Source organism: Gossypium hirsutum, chromosome A06 (assembly GCF_007990345.1).
Source record: "Gossypium hirsutum isolate 1008001.06 chromosome A06, Gossypium_hirsutum_v2.1, whole genome shotgun sequence".
In the NCBI taxonomy this organism is placed as follows: Eukaryota; Viridiplantae; Streptophyta; class Magnoliopsida; order Malvales; family Malvaceae; genus Gossypium; species Gossypium hirsutum.
In genome coordinates this window covers 55850175-55866705 of record NC_053429.1, presented here as the reverse complement: position 1 = coordinate 55866705, position 16531 = coordinate 55850175, and the positions used below count along the sequence as shown (strand labels likewise).

The 16531-nt window shown below is 32.0% G+C and overlaps 1 protein-coding gene and 1 long non-coding RNA gene across 2 annotated transcripts; one reads left to right on the top strand and one right to left on the bottom strand.

Annotated features, from left to right (window-relative positions):
• Nucleotides 1-4619: 4619 nt before the first annotated feature.
• Nucleotides 4620-6439, bottom strand: LOC107961696 (uncharacterized). Its single transcript, XR_001701373.2, has 2 exons — nucleotides 6356-6439; nucleotides 4620-5228 (listed from the first exon to the last, which is right to left on the bottom strand). It is a non-coding gene; the product is annotated as an uncharacterized lncRNA (long non-coding RNA).
• Nucleotides 6440-6539: 100 nt separating this feature from the next.
• On the top strand, nucleotides 6540-11484 carry LOC107963370 (probable serine/threonine-protein kinase At1g54610). The gene is made up of 7 exons (XM_016899915.2): nucleotides 6540-7744; nucleotides 8191-8475; nucleotides 8566-8883; nucleotides 8970-9191; nucleotides 9882-9967; nucleotides 10703-10805; nucleotides 11003-11484. Exons 1-7 carry the CDS (start codon nucleotides 7370-7372, stop codon nucleotides 11345-11347), a joined length of 1734 nt encoding a protein of 577 aa, XP_016755404.1. The 5' UTR covers nucleotides 6540-7369; the 3' UTR covers nucleotides 11348-11484.
• The last annotated feature ends 5047 nt before the right edge of the window (nucleotides 11485-16531 follow it).

The window sequence follows — 16531 nt, the reverse complement described above, 5'->3', positions numbered from 1 at the left end:
TAGTCTATTTATAGGCTAAATTCATAGGTCAAATAATAATAAAATAATCTAAACTAATTAGTATTTGATTAAAACAAGTAAACAGAGTTTAACTGAAAGATTATTTTTCAAATTTGACTGAAAATATGAGTCATATTCAACAACTTTATATAAGAAAACTCTACATTAACATCATTTCCATGCTTTTTCAATAGTATCAAACTTAAAAATATATTGAAATCTTGATATTCTTACCTTGTCTCATTGATTTTAATCTTTAACTTGATTTTCTCTCTCCTCCAGTTTCTATTTCTCGAATCTAACTTGATATTCTAGCTCCTCATAGTCTCCTTGTCATCTTTCTCTCTTGATAGCTAAGGAAATTCTTTTGATTTCTAAGTGAAAATGGTGGATTTTTTATGGAAGGACCAAATTGTAAAGAAAAGAAAACTTTCTTTCTTCTCTTTTCTTCTAACGTGAATTACATGGATGGAAAGATGATAGAAATTCTTCATCTTTCCTTCCTTATATATTAAATAAATTAATAATAAAATAATAATAAATAGTAAAATATCTCATTAAAATATTAAAATAATATTGTCTTAATTAAATAATTATAAAATATCATCAACATCATCATTACTTTTTAGATTTCTCTCTCTTCCAATTGACCATTTTTCCCTTTATTATCTTTTAAAATTCCATCATTGAGTCATTATTTAATTTGGTAAAATTATAATTTAGCCCCTCATAACTCTTCACCTATTCAATTTGGTCCTAATTCATCCATTTTACTTAGTTTCTAGATTATTCCACCCTTAAAATATTTACACTATTGGCCTTTCAACTTTTTCATATTTACACGTTAACCCCTCAAGTTTTGAGTATTTACTCTTAGACAACAAAACTTTTCACACTTTTACAATTTAGTCCTTTCTTGAATCAAGATATCATAATTTACTTCCCAATGTTGTCATAACTCAAAACTTCCTTTTTTGTAACTTATTTCCTTATTTTTCTATATCAATGATAATATCTTACTACAGAAATTTTTGGGGTATTACATCAATCCACTTTTGGTAATTAGAATTTTTCATGGTCTAACGAAAGTTGATTGGACCATCTTCCATCATTCTATTGTCATTCTCATATTCTTGGATACAACATAATCATCTAAAATAACATTTCTCCTCTCTTTTGTGGACATCTTTAATGACACTTGTTCTTGAGGTTGTTGAGTTTGTTCTTTTAGAATAATTACTTCATCTTGAATAAGGAGTTGTTCAACATTGTCTTGTTGAGGTTCTGGATTTACTTCTTGATCAATGGTAGGTATGAGAACTTAAGCATTGTCAAAAGTGATAGCAAAAACTAAGTTAAAATCCAATTCCTCCTAAAAAGCAATGTCTCTAACCTTATTTCTCCCTCCAAACTCAACATCCTAAAAAAAGATTAGAGTTCCCGTCTCAAAACTATTCCTAATTGTGGGATCATAAAACTTGTATCCCCTAAATAGCTCAGAATAACTAGTAAAGTAGCTGCTTACTATTTTGGAGTCAATTTCTTTCGATGTGGCCTATAAAGTCTTGCCTTAACGGGACATCCCAAATTTGAAAATGCTTTAAACTAGACTTTCGACCTGTCCAAAGCTCATAAGGTGTTTTTGCAGCTGTTTTACTAGGTACTCTATTCAGAATGTAAGTTGTTGTCTTTAGAGGCATTGGCCAAATGTGCACTTTCAGATTTATCATGTTTCAACCTTTTTTTCTCTTGTACACAATGAGAAATGAGCTCATTTAGAGTTTATTTCTTCTTTTTATTGTTGTAACTAATTTTAAATTGGTTAAACTTTACAGAAAGTGATACCAAAACCATAAGAATAATCAATTCCTCAGAAAGCTTGATCTTAAGTGCCTTAAGTCTTGAAGCAACATGAAACATCTCCATAATGTACTCTCTCATGTTTCCTTGACCCTTATACTTTACAGACATCAAAGAATTCAGAAGTGATGTCATCTCAACCTTATAGTTTTTGGCAAAAAATTTCTCAATTTCGTCCAGGAAACCCTTGGCCAGAGTAATTTCTTTAAATTCTATGTCCCTAAAGGTTTTTGACTGCTATGTTCATGATCATTAGACTCATGTAGTTTGAACAATCCCACCTCTCAAAATTCCTTTTAGCATCAAGGGTGTTTGCTGCAGTGAGAGGTGTGGGTTGTTCTTCCTTTAGTGCAAGGTCTATGTTCATAAAGCCAAGCACCATAAGTACGTGCATTTTCTATTCATTGAAATTAGTCCCATTAAGCATAAGTATAGAATTTATATTAGCGGATATTATGGCAGCAGAAGATGAACTAGTCGAATATAGAACAAAATAGATAAAAACAAGTTCACATCAACATTCATAAGTAAACAATAAATTCAAAATAATGGCTAATCTCATCTCAAGATACCAAACACAACATTAATATCAAGTTTTTGTACAGTAATATTAACAATAAACAATGCTCTTATTGTAGCAATCAAACATTGATAATAAATTATTATGCCAAACAATGAATTAATCTTTAGACTAACTTATTGCTCACATAAAGTACCTTATAATTGTCACACATTTATCACCATAGATGTTGAAATTCTGTCAAATATTAACTTACCTTTGGGTCAATTAATAATAGTATGAATCACAAAAATATATAATCATCTTAATATTTTAAATAAACAAATGTACGTAAAATAAATCACTTTGGTGGTATTTTGTTTCAACTAGTCTATTTAAAATATTAGACATCCTTAATTAAATCTCAAAGCTAAAATATTAATTTATTTGTTCCAAAATATTTCAAATTTAAATAAAAATAATTTGAATAAAGGTAAATCTCATCTCAAAATATCGGACACTCCATGAATATTTCATCTTTGGACAAAAATATTAACTTGTAAGTGATATCTTATTGTAGTAATAAAAAACTGACGATAAAAACATGTTGAACAATAAATCTTCCATTGGGTCGATTTATTACTCACATGTAAAACTGAATACTTGTCATTTGTTTATTAGCACAGTTGCACATGTAATTTAGTAAAATATTAACCTTCCTTTGGGCCGATAAATATTAACATAGCTTAAGTTACATGCACACAATATTTTATATTTTAAAAAAAATAATTTCAAATAACAGAAATTGCTTTGACAACTTATTATTTCAATTAAGTTATTTTAAAATATATATAAACATTTTCATATTCAAAATTAAAATGTTCATAACAATAACCCAAAATAAAGTTGTCTCATTGCTGAATGAGAAATTGAATACCTTAATCTTTGACGAATTACAAGCAGCCATTAAATTGAGCCAAACTTAAAACCAAATTCATATATATTTGTATCAAAACATCCAAAAACTGTTCATAGCACAAAATTAACAACTTCAACGAATATCCATTAAACTAATTTGGTAAAAATATTATAATTTACCTAAATTTCGAAATCATAATAGGTAGAAATCAAATACTCATAAAAATAACCTAAATTCATCCTTAAATAGTACAACCATATATATTAAAAAAAAAACAATATAACTACCTTCACCTATATTGAAACCCTCCAACAATGCACTAAAGCCCAAAGTAATTCTTATGAACTAAAGCAATTGTGCGAAAATCTCACATATTAGATATCAATTTAAATGCTACCAAATTTGCATAGCATTTTGTGTGAAAAAAAAAATCAACCGCATAAATCGATTTCAACTATTCGAGAATTTACAAAGTAAGTGATGGAAAATTTTAAAATTTAAAGAGATCAAACTAAAAAAAATATTCCTTAATCGCATATAAATCAATGGTGATTGACTTGGTAAGTGCATTCTTCCAACTTTTTTTTTAACACATAATAAAATTATAAGATTTATATCACATAAATACATCCATATGAAACAAACTGATGCACTAACTTAAACCTAAATCCACCACCATCATCTTTCACTTAAAAAGCATTCATCTATAATAACAACAAACACGGCAGAAATCATTCAATTTATATTGCTTTAAAACCCTAAAAGTTTTAAATTTAAAAGATTTATCAGGTGTATAATCAAAACACTAAATTCATAAAATTTAAAGAACAAATTAATTCAAAAAAAATAGAAAAATCAATTTTTTTCAATCATTCGACATGATGAGGCTCGGATGTCGCTTGTTAGAACCGAAAACAAAATCTGATATAAAACTTTATTAACCAGGATCTATCATATCAAACCATCAAGAACAAAGCTAAATGCGAAAACGTACTTGAATTTATTGATTTCTTGGAATCTTCGATCTTGTCGTTTTGATATTCCAAATTAGCACACAAGTAATTCAAAAAATACAGTTTTCTGTTTTCTAAAGATGATATATTAGAAAAATTACGTATATGTGTAATTTGGAGATTGAAACCTTAATATATATAGCTTTTGCACTAACTCTAATTTCTAATCTAATAAACATATCATCAATTAGAAATTAGTTACTAGGATATTGACACATATTTTATTTAATAGCTAAATCCTAATACAACCAAATTAGATTAGTTTTAATTTGGGCTAATCTTTTATGGTAGTAAATAATAATATGTAATTATTCTTACAATATATATATGTGATGAACATATATTCTAACAATTGCTTAAATAATTGTTTTGACAAAAAGGATTTCATACTAGAAAATGGAAAAAGAGAAAAATTGGAAAATTATAGTGATGATATCTCATAAAGACCAACAAAACATGGTTGTGACAATCATCTGTAGACAGACAAAGAACATCAAAATTATGCAACTAAGTTGACAACATTTAAGTAGCTTGTTTCCTCCTTGTTAGCTTCCGTTTGACTTCTGCAGTGCAAAAATCGCGTCACATGAGATGGCGAGCTAAGTCCACATCTAAGTAGAGCTGTAAAACATTACAGCTTCAACAGTTTTATCATCCCTCACATTCATTTCCATAAGGCATATGCAAGAGTAACCAAAAACAGCAAAGATATGATCCGCAGTGCCTTCTGCTGATAAAATATCCTTGCTTCAAGACCGTCAAGTCGAACCTCAACCCTTGCTATCCGTGCCTCTAACATTGCTATTCTCGTTTCACATGGATGCCATCCAGTTGCCACAGTATTTGTGACATTTCTGGTCCTTGGTTCATGTTCTTCACTAGAAGGTGAATCATCTTCCCATGGTTGATAATTACACATCTTAAGTAACTCAGCTTGCTGCAGTAACAAGCAAAATTCTAACATAGTGGTAAAACAATATAAAAAGTTCACCAAATATAAAAAGTTCACCAAATTAATTTTCTCGAATAGCTCAATATTCCATAATCCATGTTGCATGTAGAAGATTATAAGGTAAAGATCAAGGTTGAATCCTTTATTTGTTAATGTCTATCCAATAAGGTTAGCCCCAGGGTCAGGTTACTGTCACTCAGACTTCTCTTTGCCTGCATATTGATTAACTCACAAATGCAAATTCAAACATTGATACCTTAAATTCTGTCATAAAGAACAAATATACTTCTTGAGCCTTAAAAATCTATCCTACTGAAACACCTTATTTTAGGAAAAAGTGAAGTGTATGAATGTCTATGAGACACCTTAGTTTTGACAAGGGACTATAGGATTAGGATAGTAACAGAAGCTTCCTGAGCTGACATATAATCGTCAAAAGATAAGACAGAATAACCAGCTTGAGTTATAGAAATGGTATTTGCTGCAGATATCAGCTTCTTCAACTGACACCAGGAAATGCATATAAGCTCATAATACTCAAGTTCTAGCATCTGGCTCTGATGGAGTCAAGGGTGGTATGAAACACATGGAATGTAAATGCCAGACATTTCCAAAATTGGTTTTAAAAAGAGCCAACCATCAAACTGCTTTTCAATAAGGAAATTCGTTTGGGAAATCAGATATGTACTCAACCTAAACATTACTAATATATCACATGCATTTTCATGATTAGTTTTTAACTTTTAAGTAACAATAATTCAGGACAGCTCACACTTATTTTCAGTGCTTCTACTGTTGTTGCACTATTAAGGAGGCTGTTCAACTAAGGATTTGCATCTCCCCTCACCTAGCTATCTATACTAGGAGCAATAGTCTCTGTTGTTCTTAGAGTCTTACTGGATAAGTTCTGTTGTTTTGATGTTGGATGTTGATGATTTTCTATTTTCTATATTTTGGTACTGGCTGATGTTGTTGTTGCTGCTATTCCACTAAGAAAGAAGAGATAAAGAATCATCCTAATTCATTGATTAGAACCAACAAAACCTATTATTATCATCAACTCCCTTTTACACTGCTGCAAATATCTCAGCCAAGCCAATAAAGAACCTAACCTAAGAATCTTGGATTGGACCCATATGATTCTTTCCCTTGTTTGACGCAGCCGAAGGAAAAAGCTTTAAAATGATACCCTAAAAGTTAAATAACCAAGCAAACAAATTCAAGTGCTCAATTTTTGGCTAAAACAAAGAAAATGCTTAGAACCCAAAATCATTAAAAAGGAAATAAGGGAAAAAAAGACGTGCCTGGAAGAAAGAAAAGTTGTCGTCCTAGAAGCCCAAGGCCTGAATGTACGCAAGCAAAGGTTAAGGTGAGGCATACAAGCTTCAACAAGTAAAGGAGGAGAGAAAGACGAGCCACAACAAAGCATAAATTTCTTTTGGCTCAGGGTAGTAATAGCAGCTGCAGCAGTGCAGGTGAGAGATCTGTATCCTCCCTTCCCCCAACAGCTATAGCAGCTGCCGGTTGACAAGTCATCCAGATCAGATGGTTGACACCCTTTCTGTGGTCCCCATAGTCATGACATGACATGGCAAAACCCTATTGGACAGTTTTGCTGTAGATTCATGATCAAGATCCTTTTAAGTTCAATTTGTCACGTGACCTTGCATCTTCCAGGTGGCAAAATGCATTGGTTTACTCATTGCAGTAGCAACACTTGAGCTTTCAAGTTTCAACTATTTGTCTCCCGCCTTAAACAGTTATGATAAACACATTTGGCAATTCCATGAATGGGGGTTTCAAGTTTCACTTTTTTTGTCTCAATAAGCGGAGAAAGCGAGACAAAAAGGACTTCCAAAAGGAAATATTCGAATGAAACAAAAAAAGAAAAAGAAAAGAAGAGATCCTTTTGGTTTCACCCATACAGCAAACTTCCAACAATGCCGGCTTAGGACGGCCATTTTTGTCACCTTCTTCTTCTTCTATTTCCTTCTTTTCCTTCTTTAAACTCTTCCAAGTGTCATCTTTTCCCTTTTTATTCTCTTCTTCTTGGCCTTTTCTCTACTTTGTTTCTCATTATTAAACCATCAAGAAGGAGAAGCCTTTTTGGTTGCTGAAACAAAGAAATGGGTTGTGTTCAAGGCAAGAACCCAATGAAATCACCACCTAGGGGCTTAGAGAAGCTAAAAATGGAAAATGGGTATAAAGGAAAAGGAGCATTTGCGGCTCATAGAAGGTCGACTGGTCAGAGGTATACTGATCCAGATCGGGTTCATAAACCTGAACCGCCAAAACAGCTTAATGGATTTGGTAGTGCTGATGGTGTTGTGACCGGTAAAGAAAAAGAGAGTAGCAATGAAACTGTTGAAAGGAGAAATGTTTTGGTTGCTGGAGATGAAATGGTTGACGGATGGCCTAAATGGCTAATTGACAATATCCCTAAAGAGGTTTTGGCTGGTTTGGTTCCAAAAAGTGCCGAGTCGTATGATAAGCTTGATAAGGTAAATCTCTGAGTCTGAACTTCGATGTTACATCTAATTTCTCTGGTAACAATGGCTGGCTGACTATCAAATAACTGTAACAAGTAGAATTTGGATTTTCAGTAACTTGTTTACAATCTGAAAACGTATGTTCTTTTGTTTAATATGAAATTCCTTGGCTGACATCATTTGGTTGCAAAGAAAGTGATGGAAAGAAAAAGCAATCAATACTATCTTTGATGCTATCCTTCTCTGCTCCAACCTTGGTGAGAATGTTGAACAATCTCAACTTGACAAGGCCAAGTTGGTTGTATTAGGATCATCTGAGTTGCTCTCATTATTATTATTATTATGATCATCATTATCGTCTTTGATTCCGTGAGTAACTGATGCAACTTAAAACATTATAAACTTGTATGGTAAGAAATGCAAATGATGTAAAATTTCTTTATGTTGTTTGGTTATAGATAGGCCAGGGTACCTACAGCAATGTGTATAAAGCTCGAGATAAGGTAACTGGAAAGATAGTTGCCTTGAAGAAGGTCCGTTTTGACACATCAGAACCTGAGAGTGTGAAATTTATGGCACGAGAGATAATGATATTACAGAAGTTGGATCATCCCAATGTAGTGAAGCTTGAGGGATTGGCAACATCAAGAATGCAATACAGTCTTTATCTGGTTTTTGACTTCATGCATTCAGATCTGGCAAGAATCATGTCTCGTCCTGAGGAAAGGCTTACTGAGCCACAGGTTGGATTTCTTTGCCTCTTTACTCATTCTGGGACTTCAGGAATTGGAGACACTAGTTCAATCAGTTTCTGTCTTGAATCCTTGGTGCAGATAAAATGTTACATGCATCAGCTGCTTTCGGGTTTGCAACACTGCCACGAGAGGGGCATTTTACATCGGGATATTAAAGGATCAAATTTGCTGATTGACAAAAGCGGGATGCTAAAGATTGCTGACTTTGGGCTTGCAAATTATTTTTCTCCAAACCGGAAATGTCCTCTCACAAGCCGAGTTGTGACACTATGGTATAGAGCCCCTGAGCTGTTGTTAGGTTCAACAGATTATGGAGTTGGAATTGATCTTTGGAGTGCTGGATGCCTTTTGGGTGAGATGTTTGCAGGGAGGCCAATCATGCCAGGTAGAACAGAGGTAAGGCGTTCTAATATTCTTCACTAATCTGTATAATTCTTGGTGTTACTAGTTTCTCATATTACAATTTGTTTTGGCGCATCCAGGTTGAGCAACTTCACAAGATTTTCAAGTTGTGCGGTACTCCATCAGAGGCATATTGGAAAAAGTTGAGGCTGTCAACAACTTTCCGACCTCCACAATCATACAAACCTAGTTTAGCGGATGCTTTCAGGAACTTTCCTCAGTCTTCCTTGGGTCTTTTAAGCACCCTTCTTGCTTTAGATCCTGCATATCGTGGTTCTGCATCTTCAGCGCTTCAAAATGAAGTATGAATTGGAAACTTATTTAGTACTATTCTATTTTTCTTTTTCTTTCTCTTCCGATGAAAAGGATGGCCTTTGAATCTTTACTTATCTTTATTTTCGTATTGTATCTAACTTTGTTAGTTTCATTCCATCAGTGCATTGTGACTAACAACACTTGTCGAAATCAGTCTTCAGTATGCAGAAGTTCCTTCTTTCAATGTTGGAAAATAATGATATTACTTTTTCTGCTTCTTTTATATGGTAGAATTGCCAATTCAAAAAATTTATAGACCTAATGATTTATCAATGGTTAATCAGTGTTGATGATTAAGTTCAACAAAAGTTTGATGTGTTAAAGGAGCCAATGACTCATGCACTCACTCTCTGTTTTAGCCTTAAGAAACACATATGAATTGACTTTGCATTCGCCAAATAAACTTTTCCTTTTCTTCCCCTTTGACTGTTTCTTTCTCTTAAACTAGTTGTCTGGCATTTACCCTTTTATTATGTTGTCTAATTAATTCTGCCATATTAATTTATGATTAGTTCCATTTTGTCAGTTGGGAATTCTATACTCGTATATGTAATGACCATATAAGGTCCTACTCTTTAGTATGATTATGCCGCTGTTCTTGAGCTCTTGTTGCAATTATCAGATTACATGCGAACCTTATTCTTAACCTTGAGCTAAGAAATACTTTGTATTTGCAGTTTTTTCTCGCAAGTCCACTAGCGTGCGACCTTTCTGGTCTTCCTGTTGTTTATAACGAGGATGATGAAGCCAATGAACAGAGAAAGTAAGTTTCTTCTTCACAGATTGATTAGGAATCTTTTTGTACCAATCATGTTCAGATGTTTCTGCCTTCCTAGAGAAAAATTGGCAATTAATGTGGGGAGTTGCAATCAGAAGGGTGAATATGTTTTTGCATCATTTTGCTCATGATTTGATGCTACATCATCATTGGCTTGAATTTAAGAGCACTGTCAAGGTGCATGACTTGGTAGTAGACAAGTAAGAAGATTTTGCATATCTAGGATTCCGAAAGAACTAGATTAAAAGTCTAAGATACAGTTTTTGCATGAAAAGATAAGTTAAGAATTTCAAAATAAGGATATTTCTATCTGCATAATCATGTTAGCGTATTAGAAATATACTGCCTGCATGCAAATCTGCCCCAAGATTTCTTGCTTGTCACAATGAAATCTCACAATGAAATCCAGATCCTACGATTAGTAAGTCTGACGGTACACAAGAAACTTTGCACAAACACTCTACATTCAACCTTGACATGTATTACCAAGTACTTACAGTTAAATACAATGATGAATATGAAATTTCAAGTTTTTGGTCATAATTTATATAGTATTGTCACTTCCTAAGACGCGTGGAAAATGCCTTTTCCATTTGGTCATAGCAATAAGTAAAATTTGTGGTATTCAATTCAATCTTAATGCAAGTGTGGTTACATTTTGTTGTTCCACGAAGGCACAGCTTGCCATGCAGTACCTAATCACTTTTCTCATTTTTATAGGCATAGAAATCCAAAAATAAGACAACGGTCTCGAGCGCTTCGTGAACAGAGGAAACAGGATGAGGTGGCTGAAGAAAACGAAGATGACAACATTCGTAGGGAGGTAAGGAATTTGGAACAAAGAGATGCACCAATGACTCGTTGCTGATGTTGTAATCAGACATCTGTCAAATCTATTCTAGTTTTCTATTATGTTTAAGCAAGTAGATGAACAAATTAAACAGAGTTAAGTTCCTGCTTTTAATGTTTGTAGTAGTTCTTGTCCCATAACAATAGTACATCAACTTTTGATTGTTTCAGGACAGTAAGACTCCTGAGCCAAATGTGCAAGTTCAAGAGGGTGGGAGTAGTACCACCAGCACCTCATCAGGTTCAAAGCAGACCCAGGTGGAGAGTCCTTCCCTATTGCTCTCTCCATTTGCTGCTTCTGGCCAAAAGACATCTCCAAACACCAATGTTTATTCTAATGGTAGTAAGAACATCAGAAACCGTCCCCCTTTACCCAAATCACAAACACGAGCCAAAAACTATCAGAAGAACAATGATAACACGTACAGAATAAGTCAAGTTAGTAGGTCTGCATCCACAAGGGAATTCAGTACTTTGAATCAAGGGAAGCAATTACCATATGCTATTGATGATTAGGCCATGCAAAATGACCAGGTGCTGCTGAGATTTTGCCTTTTTTTCTTTTATTTTCTTGAAGTACTGTCTTCTAAAGGTTTTTCACTGATATATTCTTTCTCCCTAAACTTATCTTCGAGCAATAAAACATAACCATTGATGCAGATTTTTTGTCGTACTCAGATTAGTAATTAATAAGTTCCGTACATATCGGGATTGACTAACTAGCCTGCTTTCCAACGTAAAAGTTGGAATTTTAATGTTACATAAATAATAATTTTAATATATTTATGATAATATGATTTTCATCAAAATATATAAGGTTATTTGATACGAAATTGCTGATTGAATTTGAGGAAAAAAATATTATAATAAATTGACATAAACCCTAATGATAGAGGATGTATTTTTTTATATAGTTTTATGTGTGCAGCCTAAGTATCAATTTATGTAGGACGACCATGTCCATTAACTAACCAAATAAATTTATAGGATATAATTTTCTGTTAAAGGAAGTAAAACCAATTACCTTAAATTGGTTAACAATTACTTTAAATGGGTACACTTATTTTTAACTTTAATGGAATCTATAAAATAGGTTAAAATTTTGCATTAATGTAATAAAGCATAAATTCACGAAACAAAATATAATATTAATCATTATTGCCTGAATTGTAATATGAGTTATGATGGTTGCTTATAGTTTAATTCAGAAGCTTACTTTTATTATAGTATTATAAGTCAATATAATACGTCCTTAAGTAATATATGTATAACATTATTGTTATAACGATACCTTATAAAGACATTTCTATTTTAAATAATTTTGAGTAAATTATGCTAAACAAAAAATACATTAAACACAATAATTGAGCTTAGAGTATCACATTGTCATAAAGTATTGTCTATAAATACAACCAAGACACATTCTATATATATGTTCTTTAAATATCTTTGGTTGTGAGCCTTTAGTTAGTGGATCTACAATTATAAAATCAATTCAAAATGTGTTTTATAACTGTTCATTCTCAATGGAAAAATATTTAATTTCATGTTTGAGTAATTGCCATTCTTAGAAAAAAAAATGTTGCAAAATTATCACAATAACTTTTCAATGGCTTGGTAATGATGTTGATTACCCCAAAATGCATGAAAAGTGGCCTCAAAATATGCCACAAATTTTCCTTCTATTGTAGTTGATGTAATGGTTGACTCTTTAACATTTTTTTCATAATATGACTCCTTTAGCAAGTAAAAACAAAAAGCCGAAAGTGGATATTCAACTATCAAAACTTCTAGTAGAATGTGTGTATGAAAATTTAATCACTTCCAACAATTTAGATATCCTATAATGATATTATAATTCTTTATTCCACGATAGAAGCATAAGAATTTGGTTTCATTCTTTTTCATTCTACATTATTCTTTAAATATTGCTTAAGAATAAATTTGTCCCCTTTTGCAATAAGAATAAATTTTATTAAACAAATATGCATATTAAATCTCTTTAGAATTTTTTCGATACAGATTTTCTAAGAAAATCCTAAAAATGGTTGTGATCAATTGCAAAATATTTCAATTCCCATCACATAGGATGCCTTTTTCTGTATAATTCATTTCAAAGTTATTCATCGTTTACAACAAATAAAGTATCATTAACTTAAAAGAACTAAGAAATTGAACTTGTTCCTTTTGATCTATTGATATACATTAATCGATGACGTTTTCTTGAAAATCAAAAACTTTATGATATCATTGAACTTAATGTACAATTGCCTTGAAGTTTGTTGAAGTCCATATATTAACTTTTTAAATTTACACATAATATGACATTTTAATTCAATTAAGAAACCTTCATGTTGACCCATATAAAATTTTTCCACAATATCTTAATTTTAAAAAGTTGTTTTCACATGAATTTAGTTTAACTCTAAATCACAATGAGCCACTAACGCCATAATACTTCTTCAAGAGTACTATAGACTAGTGAGAAATTCTCTTTATAATCAATACAATCATTTTGAGTATAACCTTTATTAACAAGTCTAGCTTTATGTCGTTTGATATTGTTATTTGAATTGTGTTTAGTTTTAAAAATCTGCTTGCATATAACGCACGTTGAACATTTTGACAGTTTGATGAGATCCTATACTTTGTTTTGTTATATAGATTTTACCTCATCTTTCATGGCATCGAACCATTTGGCTTGTGAAAATGCAATTGGATTATTATTGTGTAACAACCCTAAAACCCCATTGCTAATAAGAAGTGTTAATTTGAGAATATATGAGTAGGTTTTTTAGAGTAAATAAAATGTGATTTATCAGTGCTAGTAGAGAAAGTAGTTGGATATCAGAGGGATTTGAAGAGACTAATATATTGAGAAATATTTATCTGAGGTATAGACTAAATTATAAGGATTTAAAAGGTATTGGGGTCAAAGTGTGAAATTTAAAGCATAAACGGATTAAATTGAATTTGAGAGAAAGAGTGGAAGAATAAAGAGTGTAAGTTTTACCAAAACCGGACAATGACTCAATGGAATAATTTTAAAAATTTTTAGAGGCAAAAGGGTCATTGTTGGGAATGGATAATTATGGAATTTGTAAACAAGATCCAATGGATGTTAATTATGATGTTGAGATTTTTATTAATATTTTAATTATTTTATAATAGATCATAATTATTTTTTATATAATATTAGGAGTAGGGGATGGGGGTAACATGTTTTGAATTCATTCCAAACAAATATTTGACAAGAGCTTTAATCACAGCTCCATTCAAGTCAAGACTAGATAATTATTTTGGAAAGATGGAAAAATACCTCTATACTTTTCCATTTGCTTCCAACGTGCAAGAGAAGGAAGAAGAGAGAAACTTTAGTTTTTTTTATAAATTGGTCATTTTTCATTAAATCCCATCATTCCACCTCAAAATCTTGAGAATTTTCATAGCCACCTAAGAGGAAAAGTAAGCTAAAGACCCTAGAGAGCTTGTTTATCATTTTAGAATCAAGAAATTTAGAGTTGGAAGTGAAGAAAGTTAAAAGGAAAGTGAAGAAGTTAAAGAGATAAGATAAGAATGGTTAAAGAGATAAGATAAGAATCTAAGTGTTTTCTCATGGGTTTTATGCTTAATTGAAGTAGAAATATGAGAAAGTGATTCTTAGTAGAAATATGAGAAAGTGATTCTTAGTATGGATTTTAATTATTTTCTTGATGTGTTCTTGAAGAGAAAAGAGAAGTAATGAAAATATTATAAATAAAGGAATAAAAATGACAAAAGTGAGAAAGGAAGAGAAGTGAAGCAAAATAAGTAAGATTTAGCTAAGAGAGGTAAGTACTTATGAGAACTCTGTTTAGCCAAGAGAGGTAAGTATTCAAAAATGTTATGTGTAGAGAATATGAATTTAAAAATATATATATATTAGTATGAAAGAATCCATAAGAGATAATATTTAGAATTTATAAGAATTTAAGTAAAAAAGAGAATTATTATGTGACATGAGAAGTGTAACTGTAAATAATTAAGTATACATAAAATGTTTGAAAAAGGGACTAAAGTGATTAAGTAAAAGTATAGTGTGTAACACTCTAAACTCGCCCTAGATGTTATAGTCGGATTGTGAATGTTACATCGTACGTGAGAACAATGTTGCTTAATTTTGGTGAAAAACTCATTTTTAACTTAAAGGAAAGCATAATTGAATAACACATTGAAAACATAACTACTTCGAAAAACATGTGAGTACTTTGATGAAGACTGCGTTTTATTAGCTTTATTAAAACAGATCCTATTTACTCTAATCGTTTGTGTCATAAAAACATTGTATCAGATTTCAAATAAAAACTTGGCAGCAGAAAGTCATTTTTAAATTGTGTCTTATAAACCATAGTGTATTCCTAGTTACGACATCTTGTATGATATTCCGATTATGAATAGCATGTTTGTAAAAATAAAACCAAAACTAGCAATAATGTCCCCAAAAAAAATTAAAAGTCCAAAAAGTCCATAAAATTAGTCCAAAACATACTAAACCAATAATGTGCAAACCGAGTTCCAGAGTCGTCGTCTAATCCTAAGCCTGAGGATCACCTGAAACGAAACAAAACAAACGAGTGAGCTTGATGCCCAGTGTGTGGCTTGGCCCACATATAGCATTTACTTCTAGAGTTTGCATATACAAATAATCAGATCAAAATTATCATATCATATAACATATTAGAGCCATGTCATATAACATATCAAAGCATATCCTACCCCTATTTGCTACACACCAATTCCGTCCAACAAATCACACCAATTAGGACTACAAGTGTGACAGCCCAAAATTGACCCTAGTCGGGAAGTGGTTTCGGGACCGCTAAACCGAGTCACCGAAAGGTTTGAATGTGATGTTTATTATCTAGAATATGTAATCATGAATGTGTGAAAATTTCAAGCTTCGATTTAGTCGATTGCATGTGAATTTAGTCAATAGGACTTATATGAGAAAATTTTTAAAATGTGATAGGTCAATGCATGAGGACCTATTAGTGCATGTGGAAGAAAAAGGGGACTTGCATGTTAAATTCCCCCTCCCTAATATGTAGTGGCCGGCCATGCTATGGGTGGAAACATGTCTCCAACATGTTATGCTAGTGATGCATGTTAAGAAAAATAAAATAATAAGCATGGTGATTAAATAATGAAAGGAAGGGTGATGGAAAAAAAAATAACATGGTCTCACCCCCTTGTTGCCGTGAATTGAAGAAAGAAAAAAAAAAGAGTTCATTCTTGAACATCCTTGGCCGAATAGAGGAAAGAAAGGAAGGGGAAAAAGGCTTGAGAAAATCGGCTATGGTGGTTTGCTAGACTAAGGTATGTTTGATATTATTCTTTGAGATTCATGTATATTTTAAGTTGTAAGTGAAAATCTACCTAGCCATGGTTCAAATTTTGTTAATTGATGGAGATGATATTCGGCCATGAATGTTACATTCTTGGTTGGTATTTTGACGTCTTTGGTGATGAGGTATGAAGATGGTTGATTTTGAGTGTTTAATAAAAAGGATGCATGAATTATTGTTAAATAATGGTCGAATGTAGCATGATTAAAGAGGTGAATAAATTGAAGTTAAGGAGGTTGTCAATGAAAAATATGAGTTGGATGAGGCTTGAAGAATAAAAAAATCTAGGTGATTAGAGGTCAAGGACATTCGGCCA

What these genes read in the sequence shown, in the direction of transcription:
- LOC107963370 (XM_016899915.2), top strand. Translation starts at nt 7,370, where the DNA reads ATGGGTTGTGTTCAAGGCAAGAACCCAATGAAATCACCACCTAGGGGC. An exon ending in AAAGGCTTACTGAGCCACAG is followed by an intron (nt 8,476 to 8,565) that starts GTTGGATTTCTT and finishes TCCTTGGTGCAG; the next exon opens with ATAAAATGTTACATGCATCA. An exon ending in ATGACAACATTCGTAGGGAG is followed by an intron (nt 10,806 to 11,002) that starts GTAAGGAATTTG and finishes TGATTGTTTCAG; the next exon opens with GACAGTAAGACTCCTGAGCC.